This window comes from Callospermophilus lateralis, chromosome 11 (genome assembly GCF_048772815.1).
Source record: "Callospermophilus lateralis isolate mCalLat2 chromosome 11, mCalLat2.hap1, whole genome shotgun sequence".
Taxonomy (NCBI): domain Eukaryota; kingdom Metazoa; phylum Chordata; class Mammalia; order Rodentia; family Sciuridae; genus Callospermophilus; species Callospermophilus lateralis.
This window is the reverse complement of record NC_135315.1, coordinates 897,074-924,053: the sequence shown is the minus strand read 5'-3', so window position 1 is coordinate 924,053 and position 26,980 is coordinate 897,074. Positions and strand designations below refer to the sequence as shown.

General features: G+C 61.8%; 2 protein-coding genes across 6 annotated transcripts in view; both read right to left on the bottom strand.

The window, feature by feature from the left end:
• Nucleotides 1-2,087: 2,087 nt before the first annotated feature.
• On the bottom strand, nucleotides 2,088-20,642 carry Fasn (fatty acid synthase). 2 transcript variants are annotated; one of them, XM_076871861.1, is made up of 43 exons: nucleotides 20,501-20,642; nucleotides 19,048-19,183; nucleotides 18,383-18,535; nucleotides 16,457-16,630; nucleotides 16,110-16,310; nucleotides 15,750-15,872; nucleotides 15,373-15,488; nucleotides 15,164-15,298; nucleotides 13,737-14,199; nucleotides 13,436-13,623; nucleotides 12,904-13,093; nucleotides 12,375-12,469; nucleotides 12,010-12,144; nucleotides 11,738-11,941; nucleotides 11,506-11,621; nucleotides 11,150-11,322; nucleotides 10,882-11,073; nucleotides 10,733-10,813; nucleotides 10,463-10,642; nucleotides 10,130-10,309; nucleotides 9,846-10,049; nucleotides 9,189-9,484; nucleotides 8,466-8,852; nucleotides 8,219-8,383; nucleotides 8,015-8,133; nucleotides 7,775-7,929; nucleotides 7,467-7,670; nucleotides 7,196-7,346; nucleotides 6,935-7,113; nucleotides 6,743-6,862; nucleotides 6,537-6,659; nucleotides 6,236-6,459; nucleotides 5,959-6,160; nucleotides 5,686-5,837; nucleotides 5,513-5,604; nucleotides 5,267-5,418; nucleotides 4,926-5,171; nucleotides 4,522-4,710; nucleotides 4,159-4,389; nucleotides 3,845-4,059; nucleotides 3,624-3,722; nucleotides 3,128-3,379; nucleotides 2,088-3,053 (listed from the first exon to the last, which is right to left on the bottom strand). In XM_076871861.1, exons 2-43 carry the CDS (start codon nucleotides 19,172-19,174, stop codon nucleotides 2,916-2,918), a joined length of 7,521 nt encoding a protein of 2,506 aa, XP_076727976.1. In that variant the 5' UTR covers nucleotides 19,175-19,183; nucleotides 20,501-20,642; the 3' UTR covers nucleotides 2,088-2,915. The 2 variants fall into 2 exon arrangements, with proteins under 2 accessions (XP_076727976.1, XP_076727977.1); XM_076871862.1 differs by having other exon boundaries at nucleotides 13,457-13,623.
• A 3,142-nt stretch (nucleotides 20,643-23,784) lies between these two features.
• The window catches only part of Ccdc57 (coiled-coil domain containing 57), an 82,574-nt gene continuing 79,378 nt past the window's right edge, over nucleotides 23,785-26,980 (bottom strand). For all 4 annotated transcript variants that reach the window (XM_076870931.2, XM_076870932.2, XM_076870934.2 and 1 more), the window contains one exon: nucleotides 23,785-24,093. In XM_076870931.2, the coding sequence (XP_076727046.2) occupies nucleotides 23,891-24,093 (203 nt within the window). In that variant the 3' untranslated portion in view covers nucleotides 23,785-23,890. The remainder of the gene's footprint in view (nucleotides 24,094-26,980) is intronic.

The following is a 26,980-nucleotide window of genomic DNA, read 5'->3' as shown; positions in this document are numbered from 1 at the left end:
GCCTTCTCCTTCACTGTGGAAGGATCATCTGCTGGGTACACTTCTTGGTCGAAGAGTTTCTCTTTCAGAACTTTAACTGTGTCACCCCACTACTCTCTGGTCTTGTTTCTGATGAGAAATCAGCTCTAAATCACATCAAGGATCCCTATACACAATAACTCACTTCTCCTGCTTGCTACTTTCAAAATTCTCTTTTGTCTTTTGGTTTCCACTATAGAATCTTCTTGGAGTTTGTTAGCTTCTTGGACAGACATAATCAAGTCTTTCATTGGAGTTAGGAGGTTTTCAGTAACTATTTTTGAATGTTTATTATTAATAAATGCTTAATATTATAAGAGATTTAAAAAATAACTTCAAGTACTTGTGCTTTCTCTGAGGCATATGCTGGTCTGTTTGATGGTGTCCATATATTTTTCTTTTGATTTTTTTTTCCTGTTCCTCAGGATGAATGATCTGAACCTCCTGATCTTTAGATATATCCTTTCTTTTGCCTGTTCAAATTTGTGGTTGAACCCCACTAGCAAATATTTCATTTCAATTACTGTAATTTTTGCTCCACAATTTTTGGTGGTTTTGATAGCTTCTATTTACTGATATTCTCACTGTAATCATAAATCACTCTCCGAATTTCCTTTGCTCTTGGTCCCATTTCATCTCACTGAGCCTGAACTCACTGAGCCTGAGAGTCAGATTCTCTCCCATCCTCTCCCCTGCATGCAGACTCCTCTGTGCTGAGTATGTCTTGGTGAGAGCTGGCATTTCTGCACTACAGCATGGTGAGTGAAAGTCAGAGGCCCTCCCACTGCTCAAGGATTGCTTGTTCAGGCTGTAGCTGTGACTTTTCTGAGTGATTTTTGAAAAGTGATTCCTTGTGTGGCAAGCCAAGTTTGTTTCATCATTTCTACAGTCAGCAAGACTTGACAATGATTTTCTTAAATGTCTGGTTCTAAATGGGGAAGGGGAGAAAAAATGTCCCAGTTTCTTTAAATCTTTGATTAAAAAGAAATGTTACTGTCTAAGTCCTCTGATGGCCATGGAGAGAGCTGTCTTGGTCCATTTTCTACTGCTCTAACAGAATACCAGAGACTGGGTACATTATAAGCAATAGAGGTTTATTAGACTCTTGATGCTGAAAGCTGGGAAGTCTAAGATTGGGGGGCTCCTCTTCCATACCCCTGCGAGTAGTGGGGTTGAACCCAGAGGTGCTCTTCCTTTGAGCCACATTCCGTCTTTGCGGCTGGGCCTGGAGTTGCGAGGCTCCCACATTGAAGACCTGTCCTCATGCAGCTGAGCTTGAGAGGCCCTGGGAGGTGGCCGGGTCATGAGGCTCTGCCAGTGGGTCAGTGCACTAAGGGTGCACTGCTGGACCTGGTCCCTTAGGGCTGTGCTTCTGGGACCAGTGTCTTGCTGCTGGCTTTCCCTCTGCTTGGTCAAACAGCTCTTCCAGAAGTGGTCGAGCTGGCCCCCATGGGCTGGACCCCTGAAACTAAGGCCAGACACATCTCCCCGCCCTTGCTTTGGGCAGGCGTGTCGCATCATAGGGCGAGAGGCTGGCCGGCACGCTGCTGACTGGTTGCTCTCTCCGTGTTCACCTGCATCTCAGCGCCAAGGTCCTGGCCCTGGCTGCCCCCACCCACATCCACACCTGTGGGGCTGGCTTGGCTTTCCCTGCACACTGCCCAGGCTCTGGGGCCTCCCCACCCACTCCCGCCCAGCCAAGACTGCTTTGCCCTACTGTGTGCACTCAGTGCCGCCCTACTGTGTGTGTTCAGTGCATCAGCTCAGGTAAGTGTGGCCTGGGTGTTGCCGAAGGTGCTCTGTAGGTGGGGCCAGTATCTGTCATTGGTGGGTCCAGCCCAAGCAGACTCTCTATCACAGGCAGCTGAGTGAGCCTGGTCCTGGAAAGGTGCCTGCAGGGCTCCGCTCCTCTGGCAGAGCCCAGCTGCACCCCACCCTCTCCTGCTTCCCCCGATGGCTGCAGGTCCTGTGTGGACTGTGCTGGCGGACTGCCAGGCAGTGGGGACACACCCTTGGTAGGATGGGGTTCAGCTGCAGCTCAGGTCAGGGAGGAGAGAGATCTGACCAGGTCAGCGTTCATGTGCAGTTTAATTATGGGGAGGCTTGGATAACAGGAGATCAAGAGCAGCATTTACCAAGTTGGTGTAAAAATGGAACAAAATCCAAACATGGTTCTGTACGCTGACAGTTACAATTTCAAAACCCAAGCAGCCATCTGAGTCATTTCTTGGAAAGTGAAGAGCTGGTGCCCGGCGCGGTCCGCAGGGCCATGAGGTAGGCCCTGCATCATGGGTGCAGCCGGGGGTGCTGGGGACCCAGGGGCCACAGGCTACGGCACCTGCTGGAGACCTTGTTCCCTGGGGGTCCTGGGGGGTCCCACCCTCCCCTGCGGTGAGCACAAGGAACAGGGACTGGCATGGGGGCTCCAGCCAGTGGGCCTGGGCAGCCACCCCTGTGCATGGTAGACACAGAGCAGGTCTGGTGCTCCCTGGAAGTTTGCCCAAGGTGGCTCCTGCCATATTCAGAGTTGGGGTGAGCCCTCAGGGGTCTTTCCCAGCAATACAATAAATATGAGAATTTAAATGGAGAAACAACTATCCAACCAGCGTGGCAAACCCCACACAGATACAAAAAGGCTCAGCCCGGCTCCTGCCGGCCCGCTGGCTCTTCACAGATCAGGTGTCTCCGAGTCAGCGGCTCTGGGTCCCCGTGCCCACCCTGGAGGGGGTGGGCAGGTGGGGCATGTGTGATGGTCCTACTCCTAGCAGCCGCTAGGGGAGGCGGTGGTGCTGGGTCACAGGCGGGGTCCCACCAGCAGGACCCTCTCCAGCAGCCCCTGTGCACCAGGTGTGGTGGGGGTGTGGTGGTCTCGGTGAGGGCGAGGACAGGGGCAGGACCTAGCCCTCCCGCACACTCACGCGTGGCTCGGCCAGGGAGCTGTGGATGATGCTGATGATGGACTCCAGCCCGCTGCCCTCCAGCAGCGTGCGGTGGTCGCCCTCGATGATGTGCACCGACACCTTCCCGTCACACACCTGGGGGTGGCGGCTGTCAAGCGGCTGCCCTGCCCCACCCCTCAGGTGCCGCCCCAGCGCTGGTGCCCGCTCACCTGGGAGAGGTTGTAATCGGAGCCCAGGTCCTCCCCGTAGGCGCCGCCCGTCTTGGCCCGCAGCAGGGTCACGTTGCCGTGGTACTTGGCCTTGGGCGTGTACTTCTCTGCTGCGCGGAGCTTGTGGTAGAAGGACAGGGCTGCGAAGCTCAGTTCCTGGCGGTCCAGGCCCTGGTGGCTCCTGGTGATGAGGTCCACGGCGGCAGCCACGCGCTCCTCCAGGCCCTTCAGTGGCAGCAAGGCCTCCAGCACCTGAGGGAACCGGCTCTGAGTGTGCGTGGACCAGTGGCTCTGAGGCCCCTCACAGCCCCACATCTCAACCCACTGTCCGTGGCACCTGGGCGCCGCCCACCTTGCAGTGCTCCTCCCCTGCCCTGGGCCCCACCCCTTGCCAAGCTCCTCTTCTACTCTGGGCGCCGCCCCTTAGCATGCTCCTCCCTCCGCCCTGGGCCCCGCCCCTTAGCATGCTCCTCCCCCTGCTCTGGGTTCCGCCCACCTTGCTGTGCTCAGCATCAGTGAACTGCTGCACGAAGAAGCACATGGCCTCCGCCTCGGCCTCGGCCTCGCAGCCAGGGGTCATCTTTGCTCGATAGCTCTGTGGGGCAGGAGGGGCTGCTGCAGTGGGCACTCTGCAGCGTCCGGGACTCTGCAGGGAGTTGGCCCATGTGAAGCCAGGGCTCTGGGTGGGGCAGCCAGCCTGGCTGGCCTGGCTCTCACCTGGGTGTAGGCCACCACGTAAGTATGTGAGCCGTCAAACAGGAAGAGGCTGTGGTGGGCCGGGCCCTGCTGGGCCTGCAGTTGGGAGCACATCTCGAAGGCCACACAGGCCCCATAGGAGTAGCCGGCCACCCGGTAGGGCCCCTCGGGCTGCACCTGCTTGATGCAGTCGATGTAGTAGGCAGCTAGACTCTGGATGCTGTCCAGTGGAGCAGCTGGAAGGGCAGCAGCAAGCACTCAGCAGGGGCAGAGCAGCCAAGGGTCACAGCAGTGAGCACTGCTTGGCCTGTCCACGGGAGGTCTGGGGGGCTTACCTCGGGTACACTGCAGGCCATAGGTGGGCACGCTGAGCTTAGCGGCCAGGCTGTGGAACACAGTGGTGGAGCCCTCTATGGGGTGCACCAAGAACAGGGGCCGCTCGGAGCTCTGCACTGAGTTGAGCCGTGTTAAGGTGGGGCCCTCCGGGTTCACCAGTAGAGTGCTCATGTTCAGCTGGGCCTGCTGCCGGGCGGGGCTGACCACCTTGGATTTGGAGGATGCCACCTCTGCAAAGACAGAGGCAGATGCCAGCCGGGCCTGGCCTGGCACAGGGCTCCCGTGCACAGAGTGCCCTCAGGAAGAGAGCTGCATTGCTCCCGTGCAGCTCGGGTGGCTGAGGACCTTCCCCCTGTACGTACCAGGGGACGAGTGGGCCTGGGAGGACAGCTCCTGTAGCTTCCGCAGCGTGAGCTGCCGCACCTCACGCATGGAGAGCACCAGGTCGTGCTCCCGCTCCAGGGTCTGCCGCACCTCCACGCCCATGAGCGAGTCCAGCCCCAGGTCTGCCAGGGAACTGTCCAGGTTGACCCCAGCCAGATCTCGAATGCCTGTGGAGGGAGGGACCCAGGGGTGCACCGGGTTGCACCTGGGTCTGTGTGGCTCCCTGCCCCTGCCACAGGGCCACAGCAGCTCCAGCTAACTCTGCCCCTGGCCCTGCCGTGCCTGACCCTCAGTGACGCCCTTCCAGCGGGGGACGCAGGCTCAGGGAGCAGCCTCCCCTGGGCAGGCGCAGCAGAGCGGGGGTTCTGCTGGCAGTGCTCACCCAGAATGTGGGCCACGGTGTTCACCAAGTCCTGCTGGCCCTCGGCACTGCCGCGGGCCAGGGCCTTCTTTTCAGCCAGCACAAAGCTGCTCAGGACGGCGTGTGGCTGGCTCAGGAAGAGGTCCAGCACCTCCATGCAGGAGGTGATGCGCTGGGGCAGCGTGCCGCCGATGACGGTGTCATTGGTGCCCATGGCCTCCAGGACAATGCCCACATCTCCAATGGCACCCCACTGCACGGCGAGGCCTGTGGGTAGGGGTTGGTGGGCGAGGGCTGAGGGCAGGGGCTGGGCGGGGCTGTGGGGGTCGGGGCTGTGGGTCAGGCTGCGGGCAGCGGCGCACCTGGGAGGCCATCGTGACGGCGCTGCTCACAGATGCGCTCCATGGTGGAGTTGGCGAAGCCGTAGTTGCTCTGGCCAGCGTTGCCGCGGCCACAGCTCACTGAAGAGAAGGCCACGAAGTAGTCTAGCTCAGGGCAGGCTTCCCGGGTCACCCTGCGGACACTCCCGTCATTCTCCGCCAGCCATCACGTCCAGGATCCCCACCCGGCCTCCCCCAGGACATCCTGAACAGAGGAGGCCAGCGCACCTGTCCAGGTTCAGGGTGCCGCTATACTTGGGTTTGCTGACGTCCTGGAAGAGCCCTGGGGTCTGGTTCTCCAGCATGGCGTCCCTCAAGACCTGGGGGGAGATGCCCTCAGCACCTACTGCTGCTCGAGGGCCAGCCCCCAGCCCTGTGGCTGCCCAGGCACCTCTCCTCACCATGGCCAGGTTGAAGATACCTCCGATGGGCCCCAGCTGTGCAGCCTCCGTGACAAGGGCTCGGGCCCCCTCCAGTGAGCTGGCATCGCTGGAGGACACCAGCACTTGGATGCCCTGGCGCCTCCACTCACTAACCCGCTTGGCCTGGAAGCCTGTGAGACACGGGCCGAGTGCGGTAGAAGGGGAGACACCCAACCCCTTCCAGTGTGCCTCCCCGGGGCCACAGAGGCCCTGGAGCGATGGTGTGTAACCCTGCTGGGGCTGGCTTCTCACCTGTGCGGATCCCAGAGCGCGAGGTCAGCACAAGCTTCCGGGCCCCCCGTGTCACCAGCCACTGGGCCAGCTCAAGGCCAAAGCCACCCAGGCCCCCTGTGATGACGTAGGTCTTGTGGGCTGGGCAGAAGGTCTTGGAGACGGCTGCCATCAGGGTGGGCTGTGGCCGCTGAAGCACAGGCTCCTGGTCCTCCTCGTGCACCTGAGGCCCAAGCAGCAGTTGGTCAGACGCCTCCTGAGGCCTGACCTGGGGGCCGGGAGGGGGCGCTGCCCTTACCTGCACGAGGACCTTGCCAATGTGTTTCCCCTGGGCCATATAGCGGAAGGCCTGCTCCACGTGGGCCTTGGAGAACACAGTGCGCTTGAGGGGTTGTACCACGCCGTCGCGGATGCCTGCCCGCAGGAGGCCTGCCACTTCCTGCCAGCTGGTGCTCGCGTCCTCAAAGAGCGCGTCCAACAGGATGCCATGGAAGGTGACGTTCTTCAGAAAGATGGCCATGCCTGGGGGGACACGCTCTTCATAGCCACCGTCTCCTGGAGCCTGCCACCCACAGCCCTCCCGCGGCTGCAAGCCTCACCCAGAGGATGGTTGTTAGAAAGGTCGAATTTGCCGATTTCCAGGAAGCGGCCATGTTGAGCCAGGCAGCGCACGCTGGCCTGCAGCTTCTCCTCTGCCAGGGAGTTCAGGACCAGGTCGACGCCTGCAAAGGGCCAGGTTAGGCACCTGAAGAGGCGGGTGGCTCCTCCCCAGCCCGGCTGGAAGGAGGCGAGGCCGGCTGCTCACCTCTCCCTGCTGTGTGCCGCAGCACGTGCTGTTCAAACGACGTGTCCCGGGAGTTGGCAAAGCTGGAGTCCTCCAGCTGGGGGAACCTGGCCTGGAGGTATGCCCGCTTCTCCGCCGAGCCTGGGCAGAGACGTCAGTGAGCCTTGTGAGAGGTCCTCGCGGGCCAGGTGCTCGCAGAGGCCTGTGCCTTACCCACGGTGGTGAAGACGCGGCATCCCATGCTGAGCGCGATGGCGATGGCTGCCTGGCCCACGCCGCCAGAGCCCGAGTGGATGAGCACCGTCTCTCCGCGCTGCATGCGACCGCGCACCACCAGGGCGTAGTAGGCCGTGGAGTAGACGACGGGCACGGAGGCTGCCTCCTCCAGGGTCCTGAGGGCGCAGTGCAGGGTCAGTGGGGCCAGCCGGCAGCTGCCATGTTGTGGGGCCTCCAGCACCTGGCCCGCCCACTCACCAGCCAGAAGGCACATCCCAGAGGAATTGGGAGGACACCAGGATGGAGGTGGCCAGGCCTTCGGCAGGCACCAGCCCCATCACACGCTGGCCACAGGCATCGCGGCCCGAGAATTCCATGCCCAGCATGCAGTCCCGGTTGGCCCACTTCCCTGGGGACAGAGCACAACTCCCGTCAGCAGGCCTGCCCTGCCTGCAAGGCTGGGAGGGGCCCTCTCCTCTTGGGCCCCCAGCGGTCCTGCCCAGCCCACCCCAGGCCAGCTCCCGGGCACCTGGGATGGCGTCGGGGGAAAGCTTGCCCGTGGCCAGCATGATGTCTCGGAAGTTGAGCGAGGCGTAGTAGATGGTGCAGAGCTGCCTCCCAGGGCTGCTGGGCTGCACGTGCCTCAGGGGCGAGCACACCCAGCGGATGGAGGAGAGGTCCCCCCGGGTGAGGACGTTCACAAAGGCGTGCCTCGTCTGCTCCTCGGGCTTATCTGGGCACCAGAAGCAGGGCTGAAACAGGGCCTCGCTGGGCGGGGTCCTCACCCTCCTCCTTGGCCCAGCAGGCAGGGGCAGGGGCACGGTGGCCTGAGCTCACCCTGCTCCAGTGGGAAGTGGCGGAAAGCACCCCAGGCTCCGTCGCGGTACACATTCATCACGAGGTCCCCCTGCAGCACCTTCTGCAGTTCTGCGGATCCAAGGTCCACCTTAGGGATGGGGGACGTGCTGCTGAGGTTGGACAGCAGGATGCACCTACAGGTGGACAGAGGTGTTGAAAAAAACTGAGGGCGGGGCGGGGTGGGATGGGGCAGGCACAGCTAGAGGGCACCTCTCCTACCGGATCCGGTGCCCACCAGGCTCTTTGCGGAGACAGTTCACCAAGCCCACCACGCCTGAGGTGGGGCAGCTAGTGGCGGTCAGCCACACAGGTTGGGAGGAGGACTCTGCCAGAACGCCCTGCAGAATGAGAGAGTGAGCTTCCAGGAAGGTCCCAGCCGCACTGTGCCGTGCCGTGCTGTGCAGGGTCCAGTCCCAGCCTGACCTTCAGGGAGTCCACCCATCGGAAGCTGGTGTCCTCCACGGGCAGGAAGATGGGGCTGTCCTGTGGGGCAGGCCGGCGGCACAGGAAGAGCACAGAGCCGTAGAAGGACTTCTTGAGGCCGACAAGGTGCAGTGCAGTCTTGGAGAACAGACTCTCCCACTCATCCTGGGAGTGTGCATGGGGGTCAGTGCCCAGCCTGCCCAGCCTGCCCCCACCCTACCCAGCCCCAAGCACCCAGCAGAGGTACCTGGCTCAGAAGGCTGGGCCCATGCTGTGGCTCTGAGCTGAGTAAGGCCAGGATGTCTCCAAGAGCATGCCCCCTGAGCACGGCATGAAGTAGCAAGAAGCCTCCCTCCTTGAGGGCAGCTGCCATGTTGCCCAGGGCCAGGGCTGGGTCCCCCAGGGAGGCCACAGCACAGTTGCACACCAGCAGATCGGCCATGCCCAGGTTGCTAGGGGCAGGGTCTGCGGGGTCCCACTCGCCCTGTGCCACCTCGTACTGCTGCAGTAAGGAGGCGGCGGCCTCCAGCACCCGGGCCTGGCGGTCTGTGGCCGTGTAATCCAGCTGCAGCATGGGCTGGGTGTTGAGCAGAGCCGGGACGCGGGAGTACAGGTGTCCGTCACCAGCCAGCACCTGGTGGAGGGGAGGGAGCAGCTTCTCAGATCAGCCACCACGGGGCAGGGGTACCCAGGCCACAGTGGAAACCAATGTCCAGGGGCCAGCCAGGGGCACACACAGGCAGTTGCCTGTCTTTTACCAGAGGCCCCGTCTGTGATGCTCCTGGCTTGGAGTCCAGAGTCTCCCAGGGCAGCCACTTGCAGACTGGCACTGGGCCCTGCCCCAGGAGCGTCCCCCTCTCCCAACACCACTTCCTTCTGTTCTGCTAGTGGGGTTGGATTTTCCCCCGTCTCAAGTAGAACCAAGCGCTGGACCCAAAGGAGCGCCTTGGCGGCCTTGCCCAGCACCTACCTCCACCACCTTCATCTTGAGGCTGGGCAAGTTCTCCAGGGCTGTGTCCACACAGGCCTTCAGTGCTACGGAGTCGAGGAGGCCACTGAGCAGGGCGTCCTCGGGCAGCAGGGCCTTCTCCTGCACCAGTGCCTGGCCCAGCTCCTGCTGCAGGTTGCCGTTGAGCTGCGAATGGCAGGCAGCGGCCAGCAGCCGAGATAGTCCCTGCTGTGGGGGCTCCCGGGCCCCGTCCAGCCCAAGCACCGATGTCTTCAGCCCTGGCTGGGCTGCCCTGGCCTGTAGTGCCTGTGCCAGTCCTAGAGAGAAGATAGGCCAGTGTCCTCTGAGCCTCCAGCCACCCCTTAGGCCCACTGCCTGACCTGCCACAGGATGAACAGACGGAAGGACCAGGACCCGGCTGGCAGATGGTAGGCAGGCTAGTTGTGTGGCCAGCCCAGGAGGGTGGGTTCAGTGTCCCAGCCCCAGTGGTTCAGGACGTGGCCCAGCTCATCGTGGCCCAGCAGGAGGGGCCTGGTCTGGGATCTGTGTTCCCCTGAGCAGGGGAGAGAGGCAGGCTTGGGGACCACAGGTGAGGGGCTGCCAGGACATGCCTGGTAGCAGGCCTTCCTAGGGCACCTCCCTGTCCCCAGAGGCACTTGAGGTTCCCGGGGGCCTCACCTTTGCACAGCTCCAGCTCCTCCTGAAGCTCGGCTCTCTGGGACAGGCACCCTGTTTCCAGGTGGGGCGAGAAACAGAACTTCTCCAGGACGGGGGTCAGCTGCTCGTGCTGCCGCCGCGGGGCCGCCGTGGTGTGCAGCTGCATGATGTGGACGCCACCAGCGACCATGGTCTTTAGATGGTGATCCACCACCATGTCAGCCCCTGCAAGACACGCCAGTGAGGACAGGCGGGGCAGGCTGGGGACACACAGGGCGTGAAGCAGGGGCTGTAAGCAGTGCTACCTTGGGTCTCCCCCTGCAGTGCATACACTTTCTGCAGGTGGCTGGCAGGGTCAATGTGCACGGCAGTGATGCGGGTGGGCAGGTGCAGGCTGTGGTGGCCTGAGCTCAAGATGGACATCTGTAGTACTGTGTCCAGGAAGGTCACCCAGTTGTCCTTCCAGAGCAGCTTGCCTGAATTGCCTGTAAGAGAAGGTGGTCAGCAGGCTGGGCCTCGCCTGCCTTGGGGCCACCTCCTGAACCCACAGGCCCTCCATTCCCTCTCGGCTCTGCTGCCCCAGCTGTAGAGAAGGGCTCCCTGGTGGCCATCTGAATAACTAGAATGCCCTTGCCCACCTTCAAGAGTGGCCTCGAGGATGCCCTGGAAGTGGGGGCCGTAGTCATAGCCATGCAGCCGCAGCTCCTTATAGATGTCTGCCTGGGTCAGGCAGGAGGTGGGCAAGGTCTCAGCAGGACCCAGGTCTTCTGGGTGCTCAAAGAGCTTGGGGTCAGGGTCCTCCCATTGATAGACCTTCCCTATGGACAGAAGAAGCAGCGGGCCTGAGCAAGGGGTGCAGCACACCAGTCCTCAGCCCCAGGCCCTAGGCTCAGCCAGGCCCCACTCACCGCTCACTATCAGGCTGCCGTTCTGAGAGATCTCGAAGGCACGGGACGCCTCCAGCAGCTGTACCTCCAGGGGCACCGTCCCTGTGGAGCAGCTGGTCAGACTGGCCGGGGCCCCCTCCCCAGGGGCACCCTGCCTGGAGCATCCTCACCTGTCCGGGGCAGGATGGTGGCCTGGTGCAGTGTCACATCCTCAAATACCACTGGCACCTGCTCCAGAGATAGGCCCAGGCGGTGGGCCAGCGTCCTCCAGACCAGACACAGGTAGCCAGTGGCAGGGAAGAGGGCGCGGCCATCAATGCAGTGGTCCAGCAGGTAGTGGTCAGGAGACTCGGGACTGGTGTCTGCAGGGGGCACCCGTCTCAGTGCTTGCGTGCACAGCCAGGAAGGAGCCCACTGCCAGCCCAGCTCCCAGCTCACCAATGGTATAGACGGTAGCAGAGGCGGAGCTGGACCCACTGGGGAAGTGCTCTGTGGCTGGGACATCCCAGGTCTGGCTGTGGTCCCATTTGATGAGGGGGGAGATGAGGGGGGTTCCCCGGGGAGCCGGGAAGTCCACAGGCGGGAACAGGGCATCAGGGTTGACATTGATGCTGGCAAGAGGGGAGGGAGGAGTGAGTGGCTCAGCTCCTGGGGCTCTCAGACCCATGGCCCACTTCCAACCACCCCCAAGCCCTGAGCTGGCCAAGCTGGGGGCAGCAAAGGCCACAGCCTAGGGGCATCTGGAGATAGCATGGTGCCCAGTCCCTGGGGAGTGGGACAGGAGGGAGACCCACCCTGCCAGGTGCAGTTTGCCGACGTTGGTGAGGAAGAAGTGCAGGTTGTCCTCGTGGCCCTTCTTCATCAGGGGGATGATGGTGCAGCTGGGCTTCAGGCCCCGCTTCAGCACAGCCTGGGGGCAGGGCACCACGGCTGGGACTCCCGGACGTCTTGTTGGCTGTACCCGTCCCCCTCCCCCGGGACTGTTGGCCAGTGGTGCCACCCACCCAAGGCCAGCCCAAGGCGCACCTGCAGCAGGGCGTGGGGCGCGATCTCCAGCACCACGGCGTTCTCGGGCACGTGCCACAGCGCCTCCTGGAACAGCACGGGGCTCACCAGGTTATTGACACTGTACTCGGGGGAGAAGGTGCGGGCCAGGCTGCCCTGCCACTGGGCCTCGGGGATGGAGGTGCTGAGCCAGCGGGTGGAGCGGGGCTTCGGCTTCCGGATCACCTGCCGCAAGAGCAAGGTCAGCAGGAGCTCGGGGCACCGTCCCCCGGGCCCCACAGCCCAGCACACACCTGCTTGAGGGCCTGCAGCAGCGACGGGGCAATGGCCTCCATGTAGTAGGAGTGGAACGCGAAGCCGCCCGTCCGCACCTCCTTGGCAAACACGCCCTCCTGCTTCAGCTGCTCCACAAACTCGCTCACGGCAGCCTGGAGTGGTCAGGGCGCAGGTCACAGGGGCCCTGGACCAGCTCTCCTGGGCAGCACCTTCCCATGCTGTCTCCCCAGCTTGGGCTCGGAGTAGGTGGTGGGAGGGGTTTTTTGGAAAATGCCTTTCAAAGGCTGGTGGGACCCAGAGGCCTTCACCCTCAGGCCGGCAAAACCTGGCTGGACACAGGACACTGTGGGGCAGAGTTCTGTCCCATAGCTGCACGGCCTACCTGAGGTCCCGAGATGGTCACTGTGTCCTCAGAGTTGTGGCAGGCGGGCACTATGCCAACGGGGCAACGCTGTTTGCACTCCTCCCAGGATAGGCCTGTGAACACAGCTGACCTAAGATGGCAGCATGGGGGCCAGAGCTCCACCCCCAGCCCTGCCTGACCAGAGGACACACAGGCACAGCTGGGTGCTTCCATGATGGCAGGAGAGGGCACCATGACAGCCACACCTTCCCAAGGCACCTGCACCCCGCCCTGCACCCCCGCTGCGCCTGCTCTCAGGCCAAGGCGGCATCATGGGGATGACACAGGAGGGAGGCTGGGTGGCGCCCCCTGGAGCCCACAGGCCGTCCTGTGGGGGTGTAGCTCAGGCTCATGGTCTCTGGGGCACCCAGGGACTGCTGCACAGATGTGTCCGGGCAGTGTGGCCCTCTCCCTGCAAGACAGCCTCCTTTTTCAGAGGTGCCAGGAGAGCAGTCCCTCCCTGGAAGGTCCTGGGGCCCACGGAGGAGGGAGCCACAGTGACACCTACCCACAGCTGCCATAGAGCCTGCCGGTAGGTGGGCCTCCTTGATGCACTGGCCTCTCCAGTAGGCAGAGAGCACAGCCTCCTCCTGGGAGGCGCAGCCGTCGGCATAGCCACAGGCCACCTCCCCCAGGGAGTGCCCCACAATGCCGTCCGGTCTCAGGCCCATGGAGGTCAGCAGGTCCACAAGAGCAATCTGGGGTAGGGATAGGCCATGTCATACCAGCCCCTGGGCTAGTGGGTTGATCTGAGACAGTGGCTGGGTATGGACAGCCCCTGGCCCCATTAGGCCATGTCCACCTATTGACTCTCCCAGACCACCTCGTAAGCAGCACATCTGGTCCTGGAAGCCCCAGCGTGCCAGGCTTCCCTAGGTATCCTCTGCCTGATGGCAGGACCCCCACAAGCACCTCTCACCCACAAGACACTGGGCCTGCCTAGCAAAGGGCCCATCACTGGGCAGGCTGGGACGTCGGACCCTGGTGACTGCAGCTCTCTGGGAGCGTCCCTGGGACCCGGCCTGGGACAGACGCCCTACCTGGATGGCAGTGAGGCTCACAAAGGCGTGGACGATGTCATCAAAGACCTCCTCGTCTGTGCTCAGGAGCAGGTCTGATACCTTCAACCCAAAGGGCTTCACCGCCTCATCAGAGCGCAGGATGGAGTCACGGAAGCTGCCCAGGCGCATGAGGCTCAGCCCCATCCTGCACCACTGTGCGCCCATCCCTGTCCAGAGAGCACACAGGGTCACAGGTACAGCCATGTACCCTGTCCTCCACTGCCCCTCCAGAAAGAGGCCAAACCCCATGGGGCTAATGGGGGCTTGGTGGGGGTCTCACCTGTGCAGATGAACCAGAGTGGGCGCCGACCAGGGGGGACCTGCTGCACCTCCTGGCCTCCATCCTCGACACCCAGCACAGCATAGCCCCTGAAGGGCATGGTGGCCACAGGGGTGGGTGCGATGCTGTTGAGCATGCTCACAAAGGCCATGTCCTGGCCATGCTGGCAGCCCTGATCCAGCAGGCTTCGCACAGCCTCTGCGGTGCGCCCACTGGCCTGCAGCAGGCGGGGCAGAGGGGCATGGGGAGCGGGCACTGGGGGCAGGTACGTGTTGGGTTGGAGAATGACATGTACATTGGAGCCTCCAAAGCCAAAGGAGTTTATGCCCACGATGCCACCGCGGATGGGCAGGGGCTGGTCTACCACCTGTAGCCGCCCATCTTGCAGAGCGGGGATCTCAGGGTTGGGGTTGTGGAAGTGCAGGTTGGGGGCCCAAAGCCCATGCTCCAGGGATAGCAGCACCTGTAACCAGAGAATGCGGCTGGTGGACAGATGACCCCAGCAACTTGTGAGGCTAAGGCTGGAGAACTGCAAGTTCTAAGTCAACCTCAGCAACATAGGGAGACCCTAAACTACTTAGCGAGGCCCTGTCTCAAAATAAAAAACAAAAAGGGCTGGGTAGGGGCTGGGGATGTGGCTCAAGCGGTAGTGCGCTCGCCTGGCATGCGTGCGGCCCGGGTTTGATCCTCAGCACCACATACAAACAAAGATGCTGTGTTTGCCGAAAACTAAAAAATAAATATTAAAAAAAAAAAAAAAAAAAAAAGGGCTGGGTATGCCTCAGAGGTCAAGAGCCCCTGGGTTCACATTTTGGGGGTGGGGGGTGCTAGGGATTGAACCCAGGGGCCACCACACCCAGCTCCCAGTTCTTTTTTTTTTTTGCATTTTACTTAGAAACAAGGTCTTGTTAAGTTGCTTATAGCCTCACTAAATTGCTAAGGCTGGCTTTGAATCCAGAACCCCTGGTTCGTTCAATCCTCTGTACCAAATTTTTTAAAAATGCAGGTTATCTACTCATGGACTCAGGCATGCCTCTGTACAGGGGTCCAGGGACTTCCATGTGGCCGCATGTGCTGCAACACAGGGTACAAGACCCTCCACCTCTTTAAGTCAGTGTCCTCTCTGGAGCCCCTCTTGTCTCCCAGCCTGATAGGCTAGAAGCCCAGGGACCGCGGTCCTCCAGGCTGGCATGCCTGCTCTCCACTGAGGGACCAGCCTTAAGGTGCCCCAGAGCAGATGCCCACCTGCTCTGGCACAACTGCTCCTGGTCCTCAATCAGGGACCCTGCAGCAGCAGCAGTCCAGGCCCAAGCTCTCCTGCCATGCCCAGTCTGCAGCGCAGCCTTGGGAACAGGGGTGCAAGGTTGGAATGGAGGCCACAGTGCATAGATGCCTTGGGGTCCAACCCACAAAGCTCAACCACTGACCTTGGCCAGGGCTGCAAGCCCAGAGGCAGGCTCAGGGTGTCCCATGTTGGACTTGGTGGACCCAATCAGCAAAGGCTCCTGGCGGGAGGTGCACAAGGCTCGGACGATTCCATTCAGCTCCTGGGGGTCTCCCACCTGTGGGGACACAGAGAGTCAAGGTTGCGGCCAGGGGGCCCTGCAGTGGGGGTGGGGCTCGGTGGGGCCTTCACCTTGGTGCCTGTGCCATGGGCCTCAATGTACTCGAGGGACTCGGGGGCCACCCCAGCCATCTGGTACAGGGAGTGGAGGAGCTGCTCCTGGGCCTCTCCAGAGGGGAAGGTCACACCTGTGTGGAGACGTGTATTAGATCTCGGCCGCCTCCAGGCCTCCAGACTGACAGGCTGCAGGCCTAAGGCCAAAAGCCCATAGACCCCAGGACCAGCATGCTGGCTTCACCTGCAGGGCCAGCTTTCAGGCTCCTGGGGCCTCTGCTGATAGGCTGAGAGGCAGGAATGGTGTGCACACCGCCAGGGGCCCTCTATCAGGGGTGCACGGCCTTCACCTCTAAGAGCATCCTCTAGTCTGGTAGTCAGCGCCCCATACCCACCTTGCTCCTTGTAGCCATCTGTGTTGGTGCCAGAATTCAGGATGGTGGCGTATACCCGCCGGGCCAGGGACTTCTTGGTCAGCAGAACTGCTACCACAGCCTCCGAGCGGCAATACCCGTTTCCTGGGACAAAGTGGTACCCGAGTTGAGGTCTGGTTCAGCCCAGGCTCCACAGGGAGCATCTGCTTGGCAGATGGCTGCTCTGGGGAGGGGTTACTGGGATAGGCTGGCAGAGGACAGGAGAGGCTCAGAAGGAAACCTGTCCTGTCCCACTGCCCTGCCTGACCCTTAAGACTCCAAGGGCTCAGCTGGCCAAAGTGACCAGGGAGACCCCCAGCTGGGCCTTCCTGCTATCCCTACCTGAGTCATCGAAGGACTTGCAGGTACCCTCTGGGCTGAGCATGCCCAGCTTCATGAACTGCACCGAAGTGTTGGGCTTCAGCAGCACGTTGATGCCACCCACGATGGCAGCGGGGCACTCCCCACTGCGGACAGCCTGGTAGGCGCTATGCAGCGCCATCAGGCTGGAGGAGCAGGCTGTGTCCAGGGCGATGCTGGGCCCTGTAAGCAGTGGCACGAGACAGGTGTGGGCATCCCAGAGCAGAAGCCTGCCTTCCCGGGACCCCACTGGGTTTCTGAACAACACGAGAGGGAGCCAGAGACCCAGAGCCGGGTTATGCCACCTGGGAGGCCTGGGTTAAACCCACCTTTGAAGTCAAAGAAGAAGGAGAGCCTGTTGGCCATCATGGCTCGCTGGCAGCCCACCATGCTGTAGCCCAGGAGCGTCTCAGGGTCCCGGCTCAGGGCCTCCGATGCCTCGGAGCCACTCACACCCACCCAGACACCAGTGTGTGTCCCTCTCAGCGACGCCGGGTTGATGCCTGTCAGAAGCAGCAGTCAGGCCCAGCCCTCCCCGTCCAACTCTGTGGGTGGAGGCACAGCCCTTGGCCTGTGCCTCAGAGCGAGGGGACGCCCTCTCAGCACTCTCCAAGGGGCCTGAATGCGGCGAAGTGTCCTGCAGAGGAGGTGGGAGCTACTTGGGGCCGGCAGCCAGCGCAGGTTGGGGGAAAATAAGAACCAGGTTGTGGGAGGCCATCCTCGCACGTGGTTTGAGCTACCTCCCTGGCTAGGTGAGAGGCCCTTAAACACAACTCTGTCAGAGCTATTCCCCACCCTTCTCCAGGTCCGAGGGCTTGTCCGTGCAGAGGTGTGTCTGGCCACTGCTCCGAAGACCCAATCATCGCCCCTGACCTTGGGATGCTGCCCCCCTTAACCTTCATTGGATGTGATTTTCCCTGGAATTTTTTGTTCCCCAATAAAAGCTCACTCCCTGGCGTGTTCTCCCTCTCTTGCTAGTCTCTTCTGTAAACCTCGCTACTGCATTAGGTGGCTGGAGGCGGGAGCTAGGAGAAGCCATCCTGGAGCTGGTATTAAAGGTAATAAGAGTCTTGTCTCTAATTTAAAACTCCCTAGCATTTACTCATGAATCGAAACTTTTTTCATGAAGCCAGCACTGGTCGCGTGGCAGACCAGGTCACAGAGGAAATGGGGCATCAGTGGGGCAGGCGGATCCCCAACTAGGTCAGGCGGCAGCCATAGGCAGCCACAAGGACAGTGGACAGTATTGTCCCCAGGCAACTCCCTTGGCCCTTGGTATCACTGGTGAGTCTGGAAAACCCACTGGCCAATGAGCATCCCAGCTCCAAGGGCAGCCTGCCCGGGACAGGCTGAGATAAGGAGCAGCAGGGAGACAAAGGCCAAGTGTCCAGACTGGAAAGAGGGACACTGGACAGTCCCCAGGTAGATGTGCAAGTTACCCAGGATGGGCCTGGGCAGTGGGAAAGCCTAAGGCAAGGATGCTCATCCCATTGCTGCTCCCACTAAAGAGGCCACCAGGGTCCTACTCTGCCAGCTGATCCTCATCCAAGGGTGGGTACAAGTGAGCCACATTGCCTGCAACAGCAGCTCTGGGCTGGTCAGCATCCAGTGACCTGAGGCTCACCCCAACCACCTTACAAGGTCTGCCTGCTGGGGACGAGTCCATGCCACAAGTAGTAGGACCCAGGAACCAGAGACAGCTGCTGGAGGCACCCTGCACATCAGCAGGGCAGGGCCTCTCAAAGTTGAAGTCAAGCTGAGGCTGCCCAGGGCCTATGCTGGGGGGCAGGGGTGTAGAAGCACAGGGGCTATGGCCATGGCAGGAGATCAAGCCCCCCTTGGCCAGAGCTACCTGCTCTGCTGTCAGCCCCACCCTTGCCCCAAGACCAGCCAGCCAGCCAGGCATCAGGAGTGAGGAAACTGGGGCAACGGGGCACACCTGGGACATTGCTGGTGTGTGGTTGTGAAACTTCGCTCTACCCAGGGCCCGCCTCCCAAGCCATTGGCCCCCAGTCAGGGTCAGGAGAAGGTGGCTCACGCCACTCTCCGACACTCCAGGCACTCTCAGAGCCAAAACAGACGTGCTGGCACTTTGCTTTTTCCCTCTGCTTTTCTGTGGTGCTGGGGCCTCGGGCATGCCGGCAAGTGCCAGCTGAGCAGCCCCAGCCCTGGACACTGCAGAGGCAGTGAGAAGCCTGGAGGAAGATTCTTTAACTGCAGGCCCCCAGGGTGGCCAGCAGCACCCCTCCACCTACCTCCATCCACAATGGCCTCATAGGTGACCTCCAGCAGCAGCCGAAGCTGGGGGTCCATTGTGTGCGCCTGCTTGGGGTGGACTCCAAAGAAGGAGGCATCAAACTTGGACAGGTCCTTCAGCTTGCCAGACCGCCTGGGCAGACCATAGAGCCCTGTGGACACAGAGACAGCTTTCATCTCTATAGAGGTATCTGTGGGTGTCACAAGGGGCCTGGAGCCAGAGGAGATAATGAAACCCTGCTCTTCAGTGGCTCTGGGGAGCCACCAAGGCAGGTCTGCCACGCCCAGCCCCACATCTCAGAAGGAACCCTCCAGAGCAGAGACTGCTGCAGGAAGCCAGGATTGTCCCTGCTGCTCACTAGACCCCAGCAGGGAGACCTAAGGTGTCCAGCCAGGCCAGACCCACCATGCTGACTCACACCCGTCCATCAGGTAGCACTGCTTTGTGGAAGAACCCACTGGGCATGGAAGAGTTGAGCCAGCCTCCCTGAGCACCTGGTGTCTGTTAGTGCAGGGCACAGGTAGAGGCAGCACGCCAGAAGGGCCTGTCTCCAGCACCCTGGACGCAGGACTCCAGCAGCACACCTGTCCTCCTAAGAGTCCATCTGGCCCAGGAAGGGCAAAGTTCACGTGCCCTGCTCTGGAGGAGCCTGAGGCCACTCACCTGCCTTCCACTGCCGGTCATTGTCTGTGACCATGTCCACACCACCAATGAGGTTGGCCCAGAACTCCTGCAGGTTCTCCGACTCGGGCAACTTCCCCGACATTCCAGCAATCACAACCTCCTCCATGGTTCCTCTCTGTGGACAGCCCAAGGTAGGTCAGTCCCTGCTTCAACACACACATCACCAGTGCCTCAGGGGCATAACAGGCCCTTGGTGAGGACCGCCCTGATCCACTGATGGTGTGGAGTGCTAGCCTGAGCTGCTCCTCACCCTTCCTAGGGGCTTGCCTGAGGACAGGCGCTTAGAAAGCCCCAGGTGGAGACCTTGATCCAGGCACCACCCTCCCCTCCTCCCACCCTCCCCTCTCACTGGGTGGACTGGTGTTCCTGGGTCTTACTTCTGGCCTGCCACCTCAGGAGCTCTGACCCTTTCTGTGCAGAGGCCTGACCTGGGTTGATCCCACCATGCTGTGCTGCCCTGATTCCCCACCCTCTGCAGTCAGCAGGAGCTATGCAAGCTCCACCCAGGGAGGGCCAGCCAGGGCAGAAAAGGTGGCGCTCCAGAGAGCCAGCAGGAAACCAGGGTCTGTCTGGTCAACCAGCAAAGATGCTCATCCCAGGCCCCTGGGAGAATGATGCTGCCTCTGTGTTGGGGGTGGGGGCTGGCTGCTGCCCAGGGCAGCATAGAAGATGCCAGGACTGGGAGGGACCCAGGGGGGACAAGCCTGGGCACTCTGGGTGCCAAGACCTTGAGGAAATGGGGTAAAGGTGGCCTCTGCCAGTAGGACGGGTCTTCCAGCAGGATCCAACCTGGAGCACCACTCCTGCCAGACGCTGGGCAGGTGAGGCCTCAGGATTCTGTGTCCAGGCCGAGGCAGCAGTGGGCTTTGCCAAGAATCTAAGTTCCTGAAACATCTGCCCAGGAGCCCTGGGCCAGGGGTCCAGCGCCGGGAATTTCTGCCGCCTTGAAGGCGAGGGGCCGGGCCCAAGGTAAGGAGGCAGGCCGGCTGGTCGGGCAACTTCCGCCGAGGCCTCGTGCACTCCCAGGGCCTCCCCCAGCCTCTTTCAGCCTGCGCCCCGCGCACCACATTGGGCCCCCGGCGGGAGTGAAGGCTCCGGCGCCCGCCCTCGCCGCGTCCACGCGGGCCGCCTGCAGGCCCGCGGCGCCCTACCTCCCGCAACCCGCGGGCCACGTGACGGTAGCCAGCCGGCCGGCCAATGGGCTGGCCGCCGCCCGGTCCGCACCCTCCCGGTCCAGAGGCCCGACCCGGCGGGCTGCCCCGGGCCGTGGCCGGTGGGAGCGCGTGCCGGCCGGGCTGAGTCTTTGTGGGCGCGGAGGCCCGCGGTCGGCGCCCTCCAGGCCGCCAGGGGCCCAGGAGAGGGCCGCTGCCGTCGCCAGCCGCGCGGTCCCTGCCCGGTCGCCCGACTCCGAGCCCCGCGGAGCGCCGCGTACCTGGACCCGGCGGCAGCGGCGGCGGCGGTGGCGGCGAGCGGCAGGCGGCGGACGGTGAGCACGGCGGGAGGAGCGGAGCGGGTGCCGCTGCGGTCTCTCTGGCTCCCTCTAGGCCGCGCCGGCGCTATTTAAACCGCGGCCATCCCCGCGCGGCCACGCCACATGGGCTGACAGCTTGGCTGCGCCGCCCAGGCCAATGAGCGTCGGGGCTGCGCCCCGGGACCCGGCGCGCCGCCGTCGGTGGGGTGATGCCCGCGCGCGCCACCCCCCGCCCGGCCTGTGCGGGCGCGCGCCCCTCCGCTTCCGCCCCGGCTCCCTCCCGGCGCGGGGCACAGCGCGCGGGTCAGGCCGGCGCCCACCCCAGCGCCCCGCTCCTGCCGCCGCGTGTGCGGCACGCGCGCTAGGTGGGACAGCGTGCTTGGTTCACACTGGGTCTAACCGGGGCCACGCCGGGACCGCGCCGGGCAAGCGCAGACAGCCCAACCCAAGGAACCGGCCCGCGTCCCCGGAACTCGCGCCGCCGAGACCCCGCCACAGCCGTGCGCGCGCGGAGCTGGGGGCGTGGCCTGCGCCGCCGCGACGGCCAATCGGACGCCGTAGCCGCTCGCGTCCGTCCAATAGTGGTGCGCGAGTGGGCGTTGCTAGGTGATAGGGTGATGGACCCGCGGCTGGCCGCGCAACGCGGCGCGGGCCACAGCGCGAGCGCGGTCGTTGACCCCGGCCCAGAGCGCCGCGGGCGGGGTTACTGTCGGTCATCGCAGCGCAGGCCGCCCCGGGCACCCACCATTCTCCCAGGAGGCCGCCCGGGGCACGGAGACGCGGGCGTACACTCGGCCCCGGAGCCAGCGCGGAGGCGGGGCGCGGCAGGCTGGCGAGCGGCCGCCGGACCCCAACAGGAGTGGTGGGAACAAAGGAGCCGCTGCCCGTCTCCCGGGAGGCCGCTCGCTTCCGGCGCCCTCTCTCACTCCCTAGTGACTTCTCAAAGTGTTACAGAATTTTGGGGGAAAAACCAAAACAAAAAAAGAGATGGCCCCAGGATTGGGGTCTCCTGAGAGTCCAGGAAGGCCGCGGCCGGCCTGGGTAGAGCAGGGGTCCCAGGGGCCAGGGAGACCTGGCAGTCCCTGGTTGTGTTGGCCCTTGCGGGGACAGCTTGCCTCGCTTTCCCGAAATCACTTCGTCGCCAGTGCGCCCTGGCTACCCTTGGAGCCTTTCGTCCTCTATGTGGGCACCCGGGAGCTGTATGCAGGTGGCTCCCCAGGCACCTCCAAGGGGTCTGACTCCTGCACTTAATCCACACGTTGAGCTCTCAGCGCTGCCCCTGCCTCCTAGGGTCCACAAGGTGCCCACTTCCTATGTACAGCAGGGCATAGAACCCCAGGTCCCATGTGGATTTCTGTCCTCACTTCAGGGGCTTCACGTGGCCCCTCCCCTGATTCTCTTCTAATTTGGGGGCCATCTGGAGCCCTGAAAACCCCAGCTGTGGGTACATTGGAGACTGTCAGACTCATGCCTCCCTGGCTGTGTGCTGGCCATCCAGTAGTCAGCAGGGCTCTGCCTCTCAGTCTGCAGGTGCTCAGGTGATGGGGCTATGACCTCAGTATGCTCACACTGTACCTGAGCCTGGGCTTGTCCTCAGAGGAGGGCCACTGGGGACTCAAATCTCTGAAAGGCAGCATTACTGGCCACCTTTTCAGTCACAGCAAGTAAGAGGCAAAGCCTCACCTCAGGGAGGTGTGCCCTTAAGTGGGAGCTCAGGACACACCCCCCACCTGCCCCAGGCAAAGCTGCATTGATCTGGCCTGTGAGAGGGCAGCATAGCTGCTGCTGCTGCTGCTTTTTTACTGGAGGTACCCGAGACCCAGGGCCTCACCTGTGCCCGGCAAGCGCTCTACCACTAAGCCACATCCCTTTTATTTTTATTTAGTACTGGGGATTGAACTCAGAGGTGCTCCTCTACTGAGCTACATCCCCAGCCCTTTTTATTTTTGAGACAGGGTCTTGCTGTTAAGTTGCTGAGGCTGGCCTCAAACTTGCCATCTTCCACCCTCAGCCTCTGGAGCTGCCGGCGGGATCAGTGTGCACATTGTTCCTGGCAGTTTGCTGCTTCTTGGAACCCTGGGACAGTCTGCATTGCTGTGGCTCCAGGAAGCAGTGTGTGCAGGGGGTCCTTGCTGTGTGCACCTGAAGAAAGGGGTGAAGCCAACAGTGAGCACACAGTGATCTGCCCGTCATTCTGACTTGGTCTTTGACCCTCAGCCTGCATTGGGGACCAGGCTGCCAGTGTGGGCTCTCCTGTGTATGGCTGCTTGTCCAACCCCTACAGCTGTGTGTCAGACAGGGAGAAGGTCACTATCCATAGTTTACGTGGGTGCGAAGCTACAAAGATCACATGGTTTGCCAGATCCCACAGTAAGTTGAGGCTGGGTGCAGCCTTGCCCATGGACCTCCCACAGAAGCTGCCTGCTTGGTTCAGAAGGGGCAAGGCTGCTGAGGAGCACTCCGTGAGGCCCAGAATGAGGCCACAGCCTCATGAGCTCTGCTATGGATAGGGCATGGACAGGCCCAGACACCAGGGGAGAAAGGGCCAAGGGATCTGGGAGAGTGGGAGTGGGACAGGCCCCTAACACTCTGAATAGGTTGTGGCCACTGTCCTGGCCACAGAATGAGTCTGCGTGGCAGCAGGCCGGAGTGATGCTGGGCCAGGGTTTTTGGTGGGAGTGTGTGTTCCCGTGGCTCTTGGAGTAATGGAGTGGACACGAGTGTCTCATCCTGGGCAATGGCCAGATCCAAACATCCCACTGGACAGAAGGCTTTGCTACTGTCCAATGTGGGGTAACCCACTGTGCTTGGGGTACCTCCCCCACCCAGGAGTATGCCGAGTGAACACCCTAGCATTCATGAAAGGGGACCATCTGGGCCCCAGGTTCAGGCTCACTTGGGTGTTCTCCAAACCCCTTTGGAGGGGTCCTTTCAGGGGGCCCCTGGCATGGCACTCACTGGGGGCTGGCTTGCTTTTCTGGTGAGTGTTCTGCTCTGCACCCCACTGGGCTTTGGGGAGGGCCCCATGGTCTGCGACATGGCCAGCGTACTGGTGGCTGTGGGCGTGACACAGGCAGGTGACAGAGGCCAGGCCAGGCTCTGGCACGTGCACTAATATTTCTCAAGGAGGACAGACAGACAACTCTGCCAGCGGAGCAGTGTGGGAGGGAGGCACGGGAGCTTTAATGGCTCAGAGGCCAACTCGGTGGTCCTTGGAAGCCCACCTAGTAGCTCACAGCTCCTCCACCACGTGCCACCTGTAGCACCCACGTGACATGTAGGTGAATGGGCAGGCCCCAAGCACCCACGGGGAGGCTGTGGTGGGGCCCACTTTGTAGGGGGCCGAGGAAGTCAGTCTTTCCAGTTGTAGTTGCGGATCCTGGGGGGCTGCTGGCAGCTTTTAGATCTTGCAGGATGAGACTTGGAGAGTCTAGTGGGCTTGGCCTTTGACTGAGCTGCCATCTTCGTTCCTTTGATGGTAAAGGCCACCTGCATCTTGACAGGGCTCCTGTCACCTTCCTGGGGACTGTGGGCAGCTGGCGATGCAGGCAGCTCTACAGGTAAAGAGGAGCAAACAGGCCCAGGTCAGGAGTGCAGAAAGGGGGCAGAGACATGAGCCTGCCCAGAGCCAGTGCCCAGAGCCAGCCTCCGAGTGCAGAGGGAGTGGTCTGCTCGCTGGTCTGCAGGGATGGACCACCCCTCACCCTGGTTCTTTTTGAAGGTGCTTATGCAAGCCAGGTTGCCCTTCTGAGTGACCTTGCCGTGCTCAGTGGTAGCATGTTCTGGGGTTCTGGCTGGTGCAAACACAGGTCAGTGTGGACAGGATCTCCACAGGGTCTGGGCGCCAGGATACGGAGCTCTGACAAAGGTACTGTTCTATGGTGACAAGCTCCTGAGAGGGCGGGTTGGGGGTTTAATGCTGGTTCTTAGCCCCACCACCCTCCGAGGCACATGCTCTGCCCTGTGCCTCCCTGGTAAGCCTGCAGAGAGGCTATGCTCACTGGGCACTTCTGACCACCCAGCAGCCCCAAAACACAAGGCCAGGCAGAGACCCAGGGCCTGGGAGCCTCATCACACACATACGCATGGGCATCCCTTCCTGAGGCACATACAGGTAGTGGTTGTCTTTTTTTTTTTTGGTGGTAACAGGAGATAGAACCTAGAACCTGTCACATACTGGGCAAGCTGTCTACCAGCCAGCACTCACAGGTCAACTTTATCTTTGCAGTTTTTCTGTATTTTCTTAGTTTTTGAATAAAATATATATATTTTTTTAAGCAGGCATGGTGGTGGACGCCTATAATCCCAACTACTTGGGAGGCTGAGGCAGGAGGACTGCAAGTTCCAGGCTGGCCTGAGAAACTGAGGGAGATCCTATCTCAAAATAAAAAAAGTTAAAACAGGGCTGGGAATGTACCTTAGTGGTAAAGTTCCCTGGGTTCAATCCCCAGTTCCAGATTTTTTTTTTTCTTTTGTGTATCATCAACCACAATGTTGTTAAAAGCCTGTGGTCAGGTGAGTGCAGGACGGGACCCCTCCCTGGAGGGCTACCAGAGCGGAGGCTGCTGCATTTTAAAGCATGATTGTGCAGTTTGGGGTCATGCCCACCAGCCTCCACTCAGCGCCTCAGCATGTGCAGTGGCTTGGGGTGACTTGCAGGGTCTGTCCACTGCGAGTCCACCTCCTCTGTGGCTACTGGGGACAGGGGTCTGGAGAACCCAGCATTCACTGAGGGAGGCACCAGTGGGCACTGGGTGAGGGCCAGCAGCAGCTGCACAGCCTCCAGCTGAAGTCCCTGCCTGTGCAGGCTGAGGTGACACCGCGACTGGAATGGTGTGCGAGCTTTGGTCCCAGTGAAGCTGATGCATGGGAGCCGTCCCGCCCCTGCCTGGCCTCCTCTCATCCTGGGCTGATTCTGCTTCCCCGACCTCATGGGGACACACCCTCTGGCCCCTAGCTCTGCTCTCCTGTGCCTCAGGGGCCTATGGAGCCCTGGGGCCTGGCGCCCTCCCACTGCCACTGCTGCATCTTGTCAGCAGAAGGCACTGAGAACACACTGCCCACCTCTGGTTTCCCCAAACCCAGCACAGTCCCTCCTTGACCCAAAGACACTGCCACCCCCATGTCTCCTACAGCAAGCCCGCTGTCCTCTGGCCCTGCCCTGCCCTCTGCCCACTGAGCCTCCTAGAAGCAGCAGCCGGAGGAGGGTTGGTCACATCTGGGGTGCAGTGGTGTGACTCTGGGGGGCTCCTCATACTCAGTAGCCTTGGTTGTCCTTCCCTGTGACACAGGGACTGGTCCTCCCAGGGATTCTGTGGGCTTTATCTGGCCAGCCCTTGTGAGACAACATCTGGGTAGAGTTCTGAGAGTGAGCTTTAGGGAGACCAGCCAACCCAGGCCACCAGCCCCTCCACGTGGGGCCCAGCTGATGCTGAAGGGCAAGAGAACTCGCCCTGCCCACCCAGGACTCTTGCTGCCCACATGGGACAGGCAGGGGCAGGTGACAGGGCGGGGAACAGCTGAGTGTAACTGGTGGCAATAGCAGGAGCTGGTCACAGTCAAACCCATGGTCAGGCGGGTGGACGCTGACCCACAGCAAGAGACCCACCCCTGAGCTGGCCTGGCTAGAGGGACCTGCCTCGTGGTCTCGGGGTCTGTCCTGGACCTCTCTTTGCCGAGCCCTCCGTATGGGAGCAAGGCAGGGAACAGGGGCTCTCAGGACTCCAGAGCGGGGACAGCCTCAGCCTGTACCCTCCTTGTCCGGTTGGCACGAACCTGACTCCCAAGGCCTGTGTCCTGCAACCCTGATGCTGACCTGGTCTCTGCCAGCCCTTGACTTGCGCCTGACCCCACCCAGCACACTGGGGACTCTTCCGCAGTGGCCGGAGTAGGTCTTTGGGACTTATCTGGACTCATACATGTCGGGCCCAGGACCTGCATACGGCTTCTGGAGAGGCTGGGAGCCCTCAGCCGCGACTGAGAATGAGATTGGAGCCTCCTGGGCTCCAGTCCTTAGGGTCTCATGCGTGCAGGGTGAGACTGCAGGGAGAGGGTCCCTGGCTCCAGGCTGCACTGAGGTTGGCGCCTACAGGGATCTGTGGAGGAGGGTTGGTCACATCTGGGGTGCAGTGGGGCCCCTGCCTCCTGTCACCCTGGGACACCAGGGGTCTCTGAGCACCTAGGTGCAGCACCTACCCAGCTTTCTGGCCCTGGGTGGGTTTCTCTGCACAGAGCCTCTCTCCAGGGCTGCCTGGCTGTAGGCATGAGCTCCTGTCCCTGATGGTCTTGGTGACACCGGGCACATGCTGCCTGGGCTGCTGAGAAGGGCTGGACAGTGCTGCCTGTCCAGCTCTCCAGAGCTAGCCTCAGGGCTGGGGAGGGGCCCTGTAGTTCAGGAGTCAGACCAAGTTTTGGCCCTGGGCACAGGTCACAGAAGCCTTT